General features: G+C 38.8%; 1 protein-coding gene across 2 annotated transcripts in view; it reads left to right on the top strand.

The window, feature by feature from the left end:
* Positions 1-15,516, top strand: part of THADA (THADA, armadillo repeat containing) — a 218,808-nt gene that overhangs the window by 145,365 nt on the left and 57,927 nt on the right. For both annotated transcript variants that reach the window (XM_017744780.1, XM_017744781.1), the window contains exon 31: positions 12,038-12,153. In XM_017744780.1, coding sequence (XP_017600269.1) covers positions 12,038-12,153 — 116 coding nt within the window. The remainder of the gene's footprint in view (positions 1-12,037; positions 12,154-15,516) is intronic.

Here is a 15,516-nt window from a genome sequence, read left to right as displayed (position 1 = left end):
GGTGTCAAATGAAGTTCTTTTGTTTTTCCAAGTGCAGTTAAACCATGGAATTGTGTGGAATTTTAGTAGACTTCTAAACTACCTCTGTGGATTCCCTAACTTCTGACATATTCTTGCTAGTTCATTTTGTTGTCTTTTTTTGCCAAATTGAAACATTTTTAACGTTTGAGTTGATTTGAAGCAGTCATACTTCATACTGTTGTAAGTGCTTTATTGTGGTTCTAGTTCTGTAGTAAATTTTACGGCTAAAAAACCAGAACGTATGCAGCTTTATGGGATGATTCTTCAACATAAACCATCGATCCCCAGCATAATCTGTTGATAACTAGTGGATACTTTGTGATCAGGATTTAGGAAAGGGTATGGAACAGACACCTCTAGGACTCTAAAAAGGTTGCAACACTCTGATAACGGAGATGCACACAAGATCTGTGTGATGAGGAGCCATTCAGTGTGTGGCACCTTTTAGCTGCTTTGTATCAGAGACTATGAACAAAGTACTGGAAGCGTGAGTGAGGGTAGTGGTGCCTTCCACTTGTCTCTGTTCTGCCAAATTGAGACTGTGAAGTGACTTGAAACCACAAGCTCTCCCTGGATTCTGGTTTTGTTTATCTAAAGGTAGTAAAATGAAGTGTTTAATCTGTTAACTAAAGAAACTGTTGATTTTAGTGGGTGATGTTGCAATTGCAGCCGCTGGTAAAATACAAAAGTGACAGGACTGTGGAGTGGTGGGTGGAGGTGAACACAACCAGGATCAGATTGCTGCTGATTGCAAAGTGATAATACAGTGAAGAACCTATCGAGATACTCTTACCACTTTTGTTTGGTGCTTATTTGAATGAAAAAGGGTATGAAGTATCCTGATAGTCCCTTCCATCACTGATGCAGGGTGGTTTTCAGCTGCTTTGAGCAAATCTGGCATTTAGTGAGATGGGTGCCTAGTTGTTCTCACTGGCAGTTTTGAGGCCTTAATGCTAGAAGAATTTGTGTTGGCTCGTGCTCTGCAAACAGCTTGTGCACAGCAGTCCACATGCAGCTGATCATCACTAGTCCTCTGGCTGCCGGGTGTTGCAGCTGCCACAGATCAGCTCGTGGTCCTCCTGGAGCCATTTCAGCAAAAACAAAGAAGATTTAAATATTTGGATATTACTTGAATTTATGTATTTCAATTTGATGTGACTGAAGGGAATGGGGAGCTTGCTTTCATTAGAAACCTGGGTAGGATGTTTGAAATTGTTAAACTTCAGTAGGATGTGGTGTTGAAAAAGTGGTGGGCATGGTAACATCTGCCATTGGCACCAGTCTGTTCAGAAGGCAGCAACTTCTGTGCAGTTCAATATCCAAAGCTGAGCAGAGGGTTAAGCAGCTTTAAAAAACTATTCTTAGAGACAGTGAGACAGCTGTACTCCTCTGGGATAATAAAATCAAAGGCAAGCACGTGCAAATGTTGGAGAAGGTGGTCTTGAGTAAGGGAAAGTGTTGGAAGAACTTGCTTTTCAAAAAAATCTTTTCTACCATAAAAACTTTTGCTGTTGACATTCCCTTATGTCAAAAACACATCAATTGCATGCGAGTGGAAGAGAGAAGGGAGAAAAATAACAATAAAGAACAGATCTTTCTGACCAGCTTCTAATTCCTCTGAAAAGCCCCAGGAAATTTCATCTTTTTACTCTGGACATTGTCTGTTACTGGTGAATTCACAAAGGCAGTGTTCATCTGCTGTGGTGCTGCTGATTGTAAATCAAAGTGCATGATCTTACTGGAGCTCAGAAAATGTTTGATAGCTTTGAGTTTGGCACTTGCTGTAATAGCGTAGGATGCTTGTTTGTCTGGGGAAAAAATCCACAAGGCTATGAAGCATTGTCACTAATTAAAATCAGAAGGAATAGTTGAGCCATTTGGGGGAGATGTAATCAGCTGACTGGTGAGATTAAACTTTGGGAACAAAAGGCAAATACATTGCAGGTAGAATTCCAAATGTTCAAAGCAGAGATGCAAAATTCATTAATGTTACTCTCTGGTTATGCAGTTAGCCTGTTCCTTGCCCTTAAATTTACCTTGGCTGGGGCACTTGCAGTTAAATGGCACTGTGGAAATTACTGGAAAACATTAACATTAACTTGTTATTGTAAGCTGACATCATGCTGAACCTGATGGGAAGTGAAAATTTATAAATAGCTTGTCCATATGTGTGAGGCAAAAATCTGCTGATCTTCAGCAGTAGCGTGATTCATGTATTTGTTGTAGTTTAAACTTCATCGTGAGTTTTCTATGTTTCTGTGAACTTCATAGTTTCAAAAGCTTTGAAGATCAGTGGTCCAACGCTGACAGAGCTCTGAGGAAATACTGTTGATATTTTCTGTGCAGTTTTGGTGGTACAATCTACATCATACTGACACTTCAGTATTCTTCCCTCTGTGTTTTCTGGAGAGCCAAGTGCTTCCTAAAAGAATACTTAAAGCATAATTTTGTCATTTCTTTCTCCCCATGTAAATTCTCATGCACATACCTACCATCTATGAACTGGAACTTACAGGATCTTAATTGTCTGCCTCTGAGATGCACCCTTCGTATATTTCAAATAAATCATGTAATCTCTGTTTTCTTGCCTGCAAGACTTTATTCTATAATCTTTTATAATATGGGAGAGGGGGGGCATACTGAGAAACAGTATGTGATTGCATAAGTAAAAACTTTATTTCTACATCATTCATGGAAAATAAGAGGTGTTGTGTATTTCAGGGAGCCAGTCCTCTTTCCTCTCAGATGATCTTCCTTGCTGGAAAGTGGCTGTATCCACATACACCTGTGCTGAACAGTGCTGCCATGTAGTAGTACAATGAGACTGAAAACACAGGAGGGCTGTTTGGTTGAGGATTGTCTTTTCCTTCTTACGTTACAGCTAAGTGGGATCCTTTCACACAAATTTCTAGATGTTACTGTAATAAAAGAAGAAAAATTAAAATGAAGAGTTTGCATTAAATGCACCTCCTTTCTCCAGTTGTCCTATGTACTGCCCTTGTAAAGCTGAACTCGTTATTAATGTTTACACTTGGAATTCAATTTGAATATCTGCAAGTTAAGCCCACCCATCAGTTATGCTGTCTAGACATAAAGTTACTTTTATTGCATGTTTCAGTTGTATGTTCACTTTTGTAGGGATAATTTTGACAGAGGAAAATTCTTGTGAGTTCTGCTTGCATTCAGCTGTGTTGCTTTATGTCAGAGGAGTTTGGCATTTGAATTCTGGGTCTGGGCACCAACATGAATGGTGTTTGATGTATCTGCATAGCTGCAGGCCCCAGTGTCCCCCTTGTTACCTGCATCTAACTGTGTGAGAATTTTCTTTAAGGGAGGGACGTTTTCCCTTTTGTTTACACTCAGAGAGGTGGAAGAGCAATCAATCTTACATAAGTTCAGTAGGCTTTGTAATGTTGGCTTACAGTTCAAACAAAAGAGTGCAGTTGTTAATATTGAGTTCCTCAGTGCAGATGGAGCCGTAAGCAGTGACAAAATGCTCGTAAATAAGCAGCAATGGAAGGGAAGTTGATCCTCATGAACAGAGACATGTACAGTCACAGGTTATGACTGACAATGTACTAATGGGGAAAAGCTTTCAGAAGTTGTAATACAACCTTGAAAGACATTCACCTCTTTTTTATTTTATTACCATGTTTATGGCTAGCTGCACTGGGACTTTTCATGTGTCAAGTTATTCCTCAGACTTTAAAAATACTTAATATTTTTCTTTTGTTTGAGAGAGACTTGTATGTATATTTTTTCTTCTGGTAGTTTAAAATCATTAGTTGAGAGAAGTAAATAGTTTTCTGTAGCTACAAGTTTTACTTTATTTTGTAATGTGAATTTGGGAACTAAAAGCATCAAATTGATACAGCTTAGTTCTAATTATTTTCTCAGCTTGTGTGTTAATGCAGACATTCCCGAGGCAGATGATCACCTCTGCTGAAACCAGCAGAGCTGCGGGGTCAAGTGGCAGTGTACTTCTGAGCACTCTTGATAAACATGTTTGTACTACATCTCTTACCGTGTCAGCTTCTTTGTGTCAGTGGGGTAGCTGACAATATTCCTCTTAACTGTAAATATCCCTCAGTAAACAAGAATGTGTGCCTTGGTCTTCTATTTGCATTTGTTTCTTTCATGTGGACATGTGCAGGAGAGCTGTTATGAAGACATAGCCTGGGAAAAAATAATTTCAAGTTGTTTCACTGCCACCCCCAAAAAAAAGGAAGAGGAAAAAGAAAGCTGGGGTATGTGTGTGTGTAGCTTTATATCCTTTGAGGTAGCTGGATTAAGCCAGTGATGGATGGGTTTTTAGGATAGCAGAGTATAGACTTGGAAGAAGAGACTTCATTGTATCCTTCCCGCTGTTTGTTCTGATCAGAAATACAGGCTGAGGACAGTTCTCAGCTGCTCCCAGCAGTCTGGTGTGTTCATTTCTCTAGACTTCAAGGTTTTGGTTACATGCTGTGGGAATATAATAGGGATGTTTGCAGAGAGTGGAAATGCCACCAGCTCCACAGTAGCCTCTTTCATCTCTGCTCAGGCAGGCTGGTTAGGAGGATGTGTGTGAGACCCACTCAGATTTGGCTTCTCTTTCTTTGAGTCGTCAGGCAGATTTGCCTTTTCTTAGCAGTGTCTGCTTACTGGGGATTTCTGTTTGCTCATAAGCCAGTCCTTCTGGTTGGGTTGCTCTGCCCAGCACATGTACCTTTAGCTGAATGACAGCTTAAAAAGTATCTTAAATCCTAATGATAAAAAAGTCCTGATAATGGTAAAGTCAGATGTCATATTGGGTTTCTGTGTGAATAAGCAAACCGTGTACTTCTAAGAGAAAATTCAGCTGTGTCTTCCAAGTAAAATGAACCTGATGTTTCCTGGCAGCAAACTTCTCATTGTTTTGTTTTCTCCTAATGAAAATTTTGAGTCACATACACAAATTTAAGCTGCAATTCAAGTTTCATGTTGACTAAAACAGGAAGAAAAACCTAATAAAAATTGTATTGCAAGAACTTTGATCTGTGAAATTTCACATTTTTTGGGCTTGTCTTAGGTAAAAATTGGTTTATCTTAAATGTGATGAACACATTTTTAATTTAATGGATGTTTTTTCATATATGTCTGTCACTGAGAAGAAAGCAACTTTGCTATTTTCAGCATCTTCTAACTTTCATCAGTTATGGCACATTCATAATTTTCAGATTATTAAGGAGCTGTGTTATTCTTGCTGAGTTGTACGGAGTTAACTGGTATTGTATTTTTATTCATTAATTTAGATGTTTTCAAGCCTTTTTTTTACTTCTTAATTCAATCAAAACATGCTTGCCTTCATTTTAATCAAAACAACTTTTAATTAATGTGTAAACCCAGCTTCATGAATTTTGGTGGATATATTTGGAAGAAGGATTCAAGTGCTGTAATTTTTCATGAATAATAAAGCAAAACTGGGTAATTAGATGATGAAATGTGCTGACAAAACAAAGCTAAAATTCTGGAAAAATTGAATTGTGAGCCAGCTGTTGCTTTAAAGAAAGAAAAAAAATTTATAGTTTTCATAAAATTATTTGCAGACAGAAATAGTTGAACTTCAGACTGAGTTTATTAAATAAGTCCATACAAAAACAAATTTAAGGAAGCAATATTCATATGCAATCATATAATGTATCTCTGGCAGAAATAATAATCTGATCTGTTAGTTGTGGAACTACTATTATGTAGTGAAAGACTTCTAAGAAAGGAAATTGTAGGAACAAAGGGGGTGATGCCTGTAATAATTTTGTATGTATAAATGATCTAGGACTGTGAGAAGAATGATGGCTTTTCAAACACATCTGTTTGTGGGTGACAAGAGAATTGATAAACACTTGGAATTCCTCTTCAGTATATTGCCGTTTAAATGGGGAAATAAATTCAGAATATTTACTCTCTCCCACAAACACCGGATAGAAAGTTCTCTCATAATTAAATACCTCAGGTGAAGAAAATCCTTGATGACTGTAATAGCACTGATCTATCCACGATCTAGCCACAGAGTTGCTAAACCTCAGTGTGGCAGAGTCTGGGTCATGAGGATGCAGGGCACAGGGTGCCACCAGCAGTGCCCGGTGCAGCACCGTTGTGTCCCCTGGTTCTGGACTCATTTTAAACTCTGCAATGTGCATGGTGGCTTTTGTCTGGGAGATGAGCATGGACTGCAGGCACCGTGTTCATGCCATACTCCCTGGTGATAAAGCATTGTATTTCTTTTCCGCAAATACAAATTTTTAACAGAGCGGGGTGGTAAGCAGATAGTTATAAACTCCCCTATCTATTTTTGTGTGGATATCTTATTGGAAAACTGGGGATGGTAGGTGAAGTTTTTAGTCCCATTGTAATTATCACACTGGCACTTTCCTTCTTTAAGAAAAAAAGGGGATTTTAAGGACTTGTTTTTCCCTGGAGCTAATTATTGTAACTTTGAACTTTTTATCGTACTAATAAAAATGCCTTCACCTGTCACAGCAGCTTGCCAGTTTTTATCTACATGGTTGTAGTAAAAAAAAAATTGGAACTTAATTTCAGAATACAGAGATAACTTGGCAGTTGTTTTTATCGTAGAAGAAGAATAAAGTTTTATCTGCCTTTAAATGAGAGAAGAAAGGAAAAACTGCGTTTGAGGTTTTTTTCATTAGCATGTTAATACTCAGGCAAAAGCTTTTGATGGAACAGTTCTGAAAACCCATGTTTAGCTTAGTAAATCTTCTTACTGCTGCCATTTTGCAAGCGCCCTTTTTTTTTTTGCCTTCCCATGTTACTTCAACCTTCATAGCTTGGTGAGTGGCATATTTTGGAAAGCTCAGTATTTACACAGTGTTTTCTTTCAGCTGCTGAAACATCTGTGTTCTTTGTATTTTTTTAGGGAGTTAAAGGATCTGTGTTGAGGATGTAAAGTTTCAGGTGATGTCAGTTTGGTTTCTTGGTTTGTATTTTCTTTTCCCCCCAGTAAGCACTGAAATGAACACTGGGAGCATTGTTGTAGTCTTGCACTTAGGAATGTGAATATTTGTATTGTATACTTCATTTCATCCAAACATAGCTGAGGGCATGCATGAAAAAGTTTTTATTGCTTTGGGTCATCTTAAGGGGAGGAAAGCTTAATGTTGCTACTTCACCGAGAAGTGTGCAACCGTATAGCCTCCTGTTTTTGGAAAATCTCACTGTTTGAAAAAGGCACTTGGTGCAGCAACATGCTGAAGGCTGTGCTTTCTTTCAAATGCAAACATGTGCTCAACTACACCAGGTATCCACCTAATCACTGTTTTATGTTGGAAATTAAAAGTTGTTATGAACTTCAGAAACCTTAGTTTCTCCCATAAAATTACTGCTAATGCTACAAAATGTTGATTTTAATTTGTTAGAAAATGTGTCATGCTAGATCAACTTTGTGGCTATTGAAAGGTTGTGCTATATTTGCAGTGTCTCTATATGTATGCAGGAGAACTCTTGCCATCAAAAAAAGTTTGCACTAGGTAAGTTTTGTGTTTGATAGTTTTCCTCCGTCACTACGTTCCTTCATTATTTTAATTGTGTCCCAGCAATTCAAGCTGATATGAGAGCTGCTAAAGATAATTATCTGCTGCATATCATATCAAAGTTAGTGTGGGGGGAAAAAATGTCTCTTCCTGCTTCTCATGATTTATATTTTTGACTTAGCTGATGTCTAACCATTTAAGTATTTGGGTTTTTTTTTTTTTTTTAAAAAAGCAATATGCATTTTTTTTCACTTAATCATCTAAAATGAACACTTGGAAGGTAGCAGATGTTATGTTTTAAGGCCTTCTTGGGTACAAAGAAAACACTCAACTTTCTCACGTCATGACAGAGCAACACAGAAGTCTCAGTGTTGCATCTGAAAGCACGCTGTTGGCTGGGGGATGGATGTGAACAGGACAGAAGGATGTGTGTCCTGATAGACCAGCAGGGAACCAAGCCGGCTGTTTCTTTTTTTCTCTTCCCTCCCCCACCCTTCTCTGCTTTTTCCCCTTTCCTTGAGGCTTCTACAGCTGAAAAACCAGGGTGAAACATTGACAACTCCAAGGAAGGTACTGGAAGTTGGGAGTGGCTGAAGAGCAGAACATGGCTTTATTGGCATGCTGAGTCCTTGGGTTTTGTTCATTAGTATTGTACTAGTTTGAAAACAAACCAGTGGGAGGTACCAAGTCAGAATAACAATTTAATAGGGAAATCAAAAAAATAAAGGCAGAAAACACTGGGTTAAACTGACAGAGTCAGGATACAGCCTGACACCCTGTTAGGGTGGTGGTAGCAGTCCAATAAAATGGTGGCTGCAGTCCTCTTGAAGTGATGGATGTGGTTCTGTTGAAGCAATGATCCTGTAGAAGGGTCTGGTCTTCCTCAGAAGGTCCAGTGGTGGCTGTGTAGCTCCTGTCCTCGGGGAATCCAGTGGAAAGGGTGTCTGTGGTGTTTGGAATCTCACATTATATTCCGGATGTAATGGTTGGTTCCTCCCTCTGGGTGGAGCATCTCACAATGGGATGATGAGTCATGAGGCCAGGCGTTGATGGGCTCATTAACAGAAGATAGTCCAGAGGGAGGAGGCAAGGAAACACTGCCCCCCTGGTTTCAACAGCTCATGAGGATGGTAATAGAATACACTGCAACCCAGGACAAGGATATAGTGTCACACCTGGGCTGGCTTGGCGGGGTTTGTTTGTTTTTTTTCTGTGTTACTTTGCACTGAATAGTCCCATGGCAGGTGGTTTTACCTGCAGTATCTTAGGACATGCTGGCTCAGAGTTAGAACCTTGTGGGCTGAGTAGTCTCAGAATGATCCGTCACTGGACACTTGCCCATCATAACGTATCAAAATATCTGGACTTCCCATGGCTTGCACTGTTTTAACAACCCTTGCCCAGGTTGACGGACTGTCTCTGCTGTTCTGTTGGTGTAGCAGCTGGATAGGCTGTTCAGGAGCCAGGATAATAATCCAGCAGGGGAGGAAAAGGTTTCTGGGCATCCATGAACTCACCATCTTTAATGCAGCATTCCACAGAACTACAGACAGTACCTTTTCTCAGTGAAGTGTTGTATCTATTAAAAAGAATCACTGTCAGCCAATAAGTCTTCATAAACCTTCCTCCACAGATAGTGCAAATTTTTGGTAAAACTAACTTTAAAAAAGAAAAAAAAATCATTAATATACTGTCTTTGTGTAATAAAAAACCAATGCCACATACACAAGGAACACCATGACCTCACTGCATTTATGTGTGAGGAATTTAGCAGAGGCTTTTAAATCATGTAGTATTTTGGACTTGAGGAGAGCCATGTGCTGGAAAGCCTGTCTGTTTTATTATTTATATCAAACAGTCTCATAAAACTTGCTACCTGCTCATGCAAACATTGCCCGGCTTGTAGTCTTAGATCATGGAAGCCAAAGAATGACACGTCACAGGTGATGGAAGTGAAGAACTACCAAGGCTAACTTTTATACATTACTTGTTTGGTTACCTCTGGTTTTAGTTTATGTAAAGTAAGGCTTTGTATACAACGTGCTGATTTTAATTACAGTTTCCAATTTAGCTAAGGCATTCTAAAATCTCATGCTGAAAAAAGAATTTCTTTGGGGAAAGGTTTCTAGGTGTCTAAAATTTGGTGAGGGTGCCTGAATAGCTGATAGAGGGCTTGCAGTGAAATACCAAGAAAATCAGGATTTTGTTTATGTCAAAAAAAGTCAGAACAGGCTAAATCATAGTTGAGCATTTTCTCTGATGGATGCCAGCACTTTTCACGAGTGCATAAAACTCTTACGTGAGTTGCACCTTCTAATTCTGCTTCTTAAATATGGCTCGTGTCCTGTGATTTTTACCATCTGAATAGTATTGAAAGGATGTGGTTCATATAGAGAATTAATTCCAGAGGAGTTTTGGTTGGACTTTCAGTACTGAATTTCCTACCTGGACAAATTTAAATCCACCAAATTGACCTCTGTAGTATACACAGTTCTTTCTCTTTCAAGACCTTTAGCCTGAACTAGCGGACTACTTAGGTTTCCTCTGCCTCTACACAGAAGGCACTTTGAGAGTTGTTTTCAAAGAGATTAAATTAATTTAAGCTTCTAGGAAAAAATATGATAGCTCCTTCATAACTGTGAAACAGATTTTATATTATTGCTTAGAGGTAAATCCATTGTCATTCCTGGAAATGAACATAAGCACAGATGAATAAAATTGGAAAGGTTAAGGCACCAAATGGTTTTCAATTAGCAGAGGATATAAAAAGCAGTAAGAGCTTCTGCATAAATATTATTTTCCATTTTTGTTCTTTTTCTTCTATTGTGTGTATGACTTAACAGGGGCTAAGGACAAGCCACAAAAAATATAGAGTAACTATTAGTAGTGGCAGCTTAGTACATTGGTTTTCATGAAGGTTAATTTGAGTAGGTACTTACGTAAACCATTTTAATAAGCAAACACTTGCACAGGCAAGAGCAGACTAAAGGAGAGGACTCAAGGTAGAGATGTCTGGTGACACTTTGAAATGTTTGCAAGCTTGTGCTTCTGCAAAGCATTTTGTAGAAAAAGGTCAAGGTTCAAAAAGATCTTGGAAAGGCCATCTTAGAAAAATGCTATCAACAAAATGATGTTCAGTTCAGAGGACTTAGGAAGATGTAAAAAAAGACAAGCTACTTTTCCAGGATGTGTCTTGCCTACAGAGCACCTGCTAACAAAGGGAGATGGGAGTTTATTTCATTATTCCTGTCAAAGGGCCCTGGTGAGATCTCTGTGTTTAATAAGTGCCTCACTAGGAAAAAATCTGGACTGACTGAACAGTGTTCAGAGAACAGTTGTTTGCTGTAGGGGCAGGGATGGGAGCAGACAAGAACACCTTCCCTCAAGAGCTTGGAGTTTGAGGGTGAAAGACTAGAGGAGGTTGCATACAAGTGTTCCAGAATCTGCTTTCTTGGCTGTTTTCAGGATTAGGACAGTCAGGCATTTGTTTCATCCAAGAATGTTTAGACCCTGCCTCAGTGTTTGTATGGATTAGATAGTCTCTTGACATCTCTTCTGTTTCTGTGCTTATTTGAAACAACTGCAGCTGTTTTTCCACTTGAATGATTTCACAAAAAACTAAAACAGATGAAATTGTGTCAAGTTAATGCTGTGTGGCAGTGCTTGTATTTCCAAAACAAGCAAACAAACAAAAAATTATAACCCCTGGAGCAAGTGACAGCTGGAATGTGGAAAATCAAGATCTGAGATCTAAAAATCTGGATACAAAGGTTTTTCTTTTCCCAAAGTGAAGTGAAGACCCAGCTTGATTCTGGTACCTTGAATTCTTCCCTTCATCATAGCTTGGACATGTCTATTAGGCTTTTACATGAATCTCTGGAGGAGAAAGTGCAGAACCCCAGTACCAGGAGCTCAGTCTGCTCAGTCCTTTGAAAGGGAAGGTGTGAGCATCTCCCTGCTCTGTGAAACCCAACTGCCCATGGTGTTTGGGGCCTGGAATGAAGATTCTCAGGAGCAGGAATAAAGATACTTTTCTGTCAGCACTTCAGAGTGTTTACAGATGGTAATTCCCTTTCCTGTCTCCTTGGTTTGTACAGTGCGAGCAGCCCCGCTCCATCAGTGTGCCAGGCTGCCAGTCTGCTCCCCAGGCAGTTTTGCTGGCACTGGGGGAGCAAATGGCACAGCAAGAAAGTTGAAAGTTGAGGGATGCTTGAGTTGGGAAAGGCCAGAGGAGTGGTGTTCATCCAGCTGCCTTCTGTTCACTTCATGGAGGTTAACATCTTCTAGCATTTTCTGTTGTTTTGTTCTTGTGCGAAAAATGAGTTTTAAAGATAAGGCAACTTAAGGATTTAAGGATTCTATCTGCTACAAGGCCAAGTGAATACATGTTTTTCCTTGAGTAATAGTTGTTCATTTTGCAGGTGACTGTTTCATCTTACAGTTATTTGGAGGAAAAGCAGTGGCTAGAAACTCTAAGTTTCAAATTTTTTTTTTTTTTTTTAATTTAGGTTTTTCACCTGCTGCAGTCGTACCTAGAATCAAACCAGTTTGCTAGTTTGGACTTCCAGCAGGGACTGGGCGACATCATTACCTGTATGGGAACCAAGCTGTGGCTGGCTAAAAGGTAAGCTAAAACACAAAATACCTCACTTATAAACACAATTTACTAATGTATGGAAGACTCGTTGATTTTTAAAATTATTATTATTTTAACGAAGTGGACAGATTTGTTTGTCTTGAAGTATGTACAAGTTATACACCTTACTGGCTTGCTGATTTTTAATCAAGATATTTTTTTTTTTCCAAAAGTGAGGATGAAAAAGCATTGTAGTCCAGTCATTAAAGAAAAAAATAACTGTGAATGAACATTCCTACAGAAACAGACATTTTGAGGATAACTCTTGCTTCTTGGCTAAGAAAAATATGCCACGTATATGAGGTTTTTACGTTACTGTTTTTCTGACTTTGACCTTTAGAGAAAATTAGTAGGAAAATGTCATAGCAATTGTTTAAACTAAGAGTGTTTAGCTGCCCACAAACAATCCAAGATAGATTTGGAAATATTTTTCATAAGTTCATCTTCAGGTGACCTACATACAACTAACTTGCTCTTTCTTTCTTTTTTCCTTCCTTTCTTTTCTTTCTCTCTTTCTCTTTCTCTGTTTCTCTCTCTTCTTCTTTCTGTCTGTCTTCCCCTCTTTCCTTCTCTACTTTATCTCGGCAATTGCTTTTGAGAATTCCAACCCATGGGAATTCCCACTCAGAACTTTAAAGGAATCAGTTGTGGACAAAGAGCACAGATCCCTGCATAGATAGATAGATAACTGGGAATATCCCATATTTTGCACTGTGGAGTGAGGTCACCAGTGCAGCTAGTGTGGATCTCTGATAAAACCTGAATAATTTTCTGATTGTCAAAACCAAAACCCTTAGAGGTTTGGAGAAAGGGGGTGTCTAGTGGGTGGGAGAAATCTATCAGTGTTAACTGAGTTGGGGTAATGAAGATAGATTTGATCTTTGGGAATTACAGAAGTGTCTCCTCAAGAGTGAGAGTGATGATATGGCAGATAAAACTTGGTGCAAATAATTGGAAAATGGTGCTCGTGAGCAAAGTCTGGACTTTACCTGGAAAGAGTGGTTGACTGAGCAGATTTTTTGTTTGAAAAAATTACTCTTGTTCTTGGTAATGCCCAGGAGGGGAGGGGGAAAATATCATAAAAAGAATGGAAGAAAAACACAGAAAACACATCTATATTAGTGTATTAATCTGTATTGTATATTTAAATATTGTGTAAACCTCAAAGAAGATACAGTAGGAATCAGAAGCAGTGTAAAGACTGACAACAAGTATAGAACAGTTTCTACTTGGGGACTGATTAAATAGACTGAGATTTTTTTTTAATCATGGAAAAGGGACAACTGAGGGATGTGAAATATGAGTCACATAGAAAGGGACAGGAAATTAGCATCCTATCCAAGGTGGCAGATGTAAAAGAAACAAACTAATGAAGTTTTTAATGTAATTTTAATTTGGCTTTGGATCTCTGTGATATAAGATAGTCTTGGTTTTAAGCCTGTCTGAATTTTTAAACAACGATTTAATGGAGTCATGGAAGGGAAGTCCAGTGAGGTTACTGAGTATTTAGACATCACAATTGGCTCAAGAAGTTCTTCAGCAGCCTTGAGGGTTGAGACAGAGGTTTTGGCAAGTGTCACCATAGTTGTGCTTCCATTTCTTGTGCATCTGCTCTCTGCTCCAACTGGAGACATCATGGTGGATTTGGTGGACCTTTTGACTTGAATCAGTGTAAGCATTTTTAAGTGTTTACATGAGAATGTTAATTTGCATAACTAAATTAAATTCACTGATACTGTTATAAAGAGTAAAAACCCAAACACTAGAGACCAAATCCGGTAGAAAGATACTCATGCTAAGTAATTAAAAGGTCTTTCTCTTGCAGCAAATACGTAAGGTCTGGGCTCTGTTCATTACAGATTTTAAATAAATTCTGTATTCGTACTATTTTTTCAGAACTGCCCTTTTTAATACATCAGTCACATTAGTGCTGACTGGTTGGGTTTTTAGTGAGGTTTTTTTGATTATTATCATCTCTGGAAAGGAAAACTTTTCAGGCCCTCTCTAAGAAATTATTGTGCACAGTAAGGTATTTTCCTGAAGAGAAGTATTTTCTCTTTCAGTTGCCTGTAAAAAGTAGGCTGTATGTGCTGATATTAACTCCCTGTCAGCAGCACATTTTCATTTTGTCAGTTTGTTGTAGCCTCCTTCTCATAGTCTTGCATTCTCCATAATGCAGTCAGTGCTATACATAAAGTGTTTTAGAATGTCTTTTCTCCCCAGATAGTAAAATTTTACGTTATGAGCATGCAGCCTTGCAATACTAACTTAAAGCATTGGGTTTTTAAACGACAGAAATTATTTTTGCAAATTTCTGATGTACCTTACTGTTCTTGCACACTTTGAGCTAAGGTGTGTTTCCTGCCTGCCTTCCTGCCTTCCATCCATCCGTCCGTCCGTCCATCCATCCATCCATCCATCCATCCATCCTGCCCTCCGTAACTCTCTTAACTTTCTGCTTGAGATAAATGTATTCAGTTAAAAAAAAGCGAAGGAATAAACCTCCAAGAAGCAACCCAAACAAACAAACAAAGGTATTGAAATGAATGGTGTTTTCTGATGGTTTTAGTGTCCCACATTAGTGTCCCACATTCACTGTGCAGCTTTACTGTTGGTAGTTGAGTGGGTGAAGGTGAACAGCTGCTCACTGTGGTGAACAGTGAGGTTTGAGAGTCTTGTTCTTGGTTTTCCGTTTTCTCATTTTAAAGGGGTTTCAGAAGGTTGCTTGGCAACTGAGTTGTGAAACTCAGTAAGTCCATCTGTGTGGGTTTCTGGATGTTGGGAGAGCCTATTAGGAAACCAGCACTTTATTCTTGCCCTGTTGTAGACTGCTAGGCATGCATCTGCTGCTGTCAGAGAGGGTGATGGCTGGCTGGACCCTCAGTCATGTACAGTCATTCTTACCTTCTTTCTGTTCAGGCAAAGAGAGTGAGCACCACAGAGAAAAGTTAATGAATCCCCATCTGGTTTTTCTGCCTTTTTCATAAGGAGATAATTTACCATGTCACCAATACTGCAGGGCTGTGTCTGTTTGAAAAGAGAGTATAGGAGGCACTCACTATTAATCTTAAATGGGTTAAAAAAAAGGTAAAATAGCAGGAAAATGGTTTGTGAATCTGGGGAGTTATTTCTAAACATCAATTTTCAATCACATTTCTGTGCTAGTTCTGTAAAGCTCTTGCTGGTGTTCTTTCAACTATGTACTTCCTTTGTACTATGGAACAAACTTCTCTGAGAATCTTGAATTACAAAACTTTGGATTGCATATGTAACTCTTAAAAATGAGGCTAGGTTGTCATGTGTGTGTATTTGGAGGAAAGATTATCATTCTTCAGTGGTTTCCTGAACTGG

The sequence above is a fragment of the Corvus brachyrhynchos genome, unplaced genomic scaffold (assembly GCF_000691975.1).
Source record: "Corvus brachyrhynchos isolate BGI_N302 unplaced genomic scaffold, ASM69197v1 scaffold258, whole genome shotgun sequence".
In the NCBI taxonomy this organism is placed as follows: Eukaryota; Metazoa; Chordata; class Aves; order Passeriformes; family Corvidae; genus Corvus; species Corvus brachyrhynchos.
Note: the sequence above shows the minus strand (reverse complement) of the source record. Positions and strands in the feature narration are given on the sequence as shown.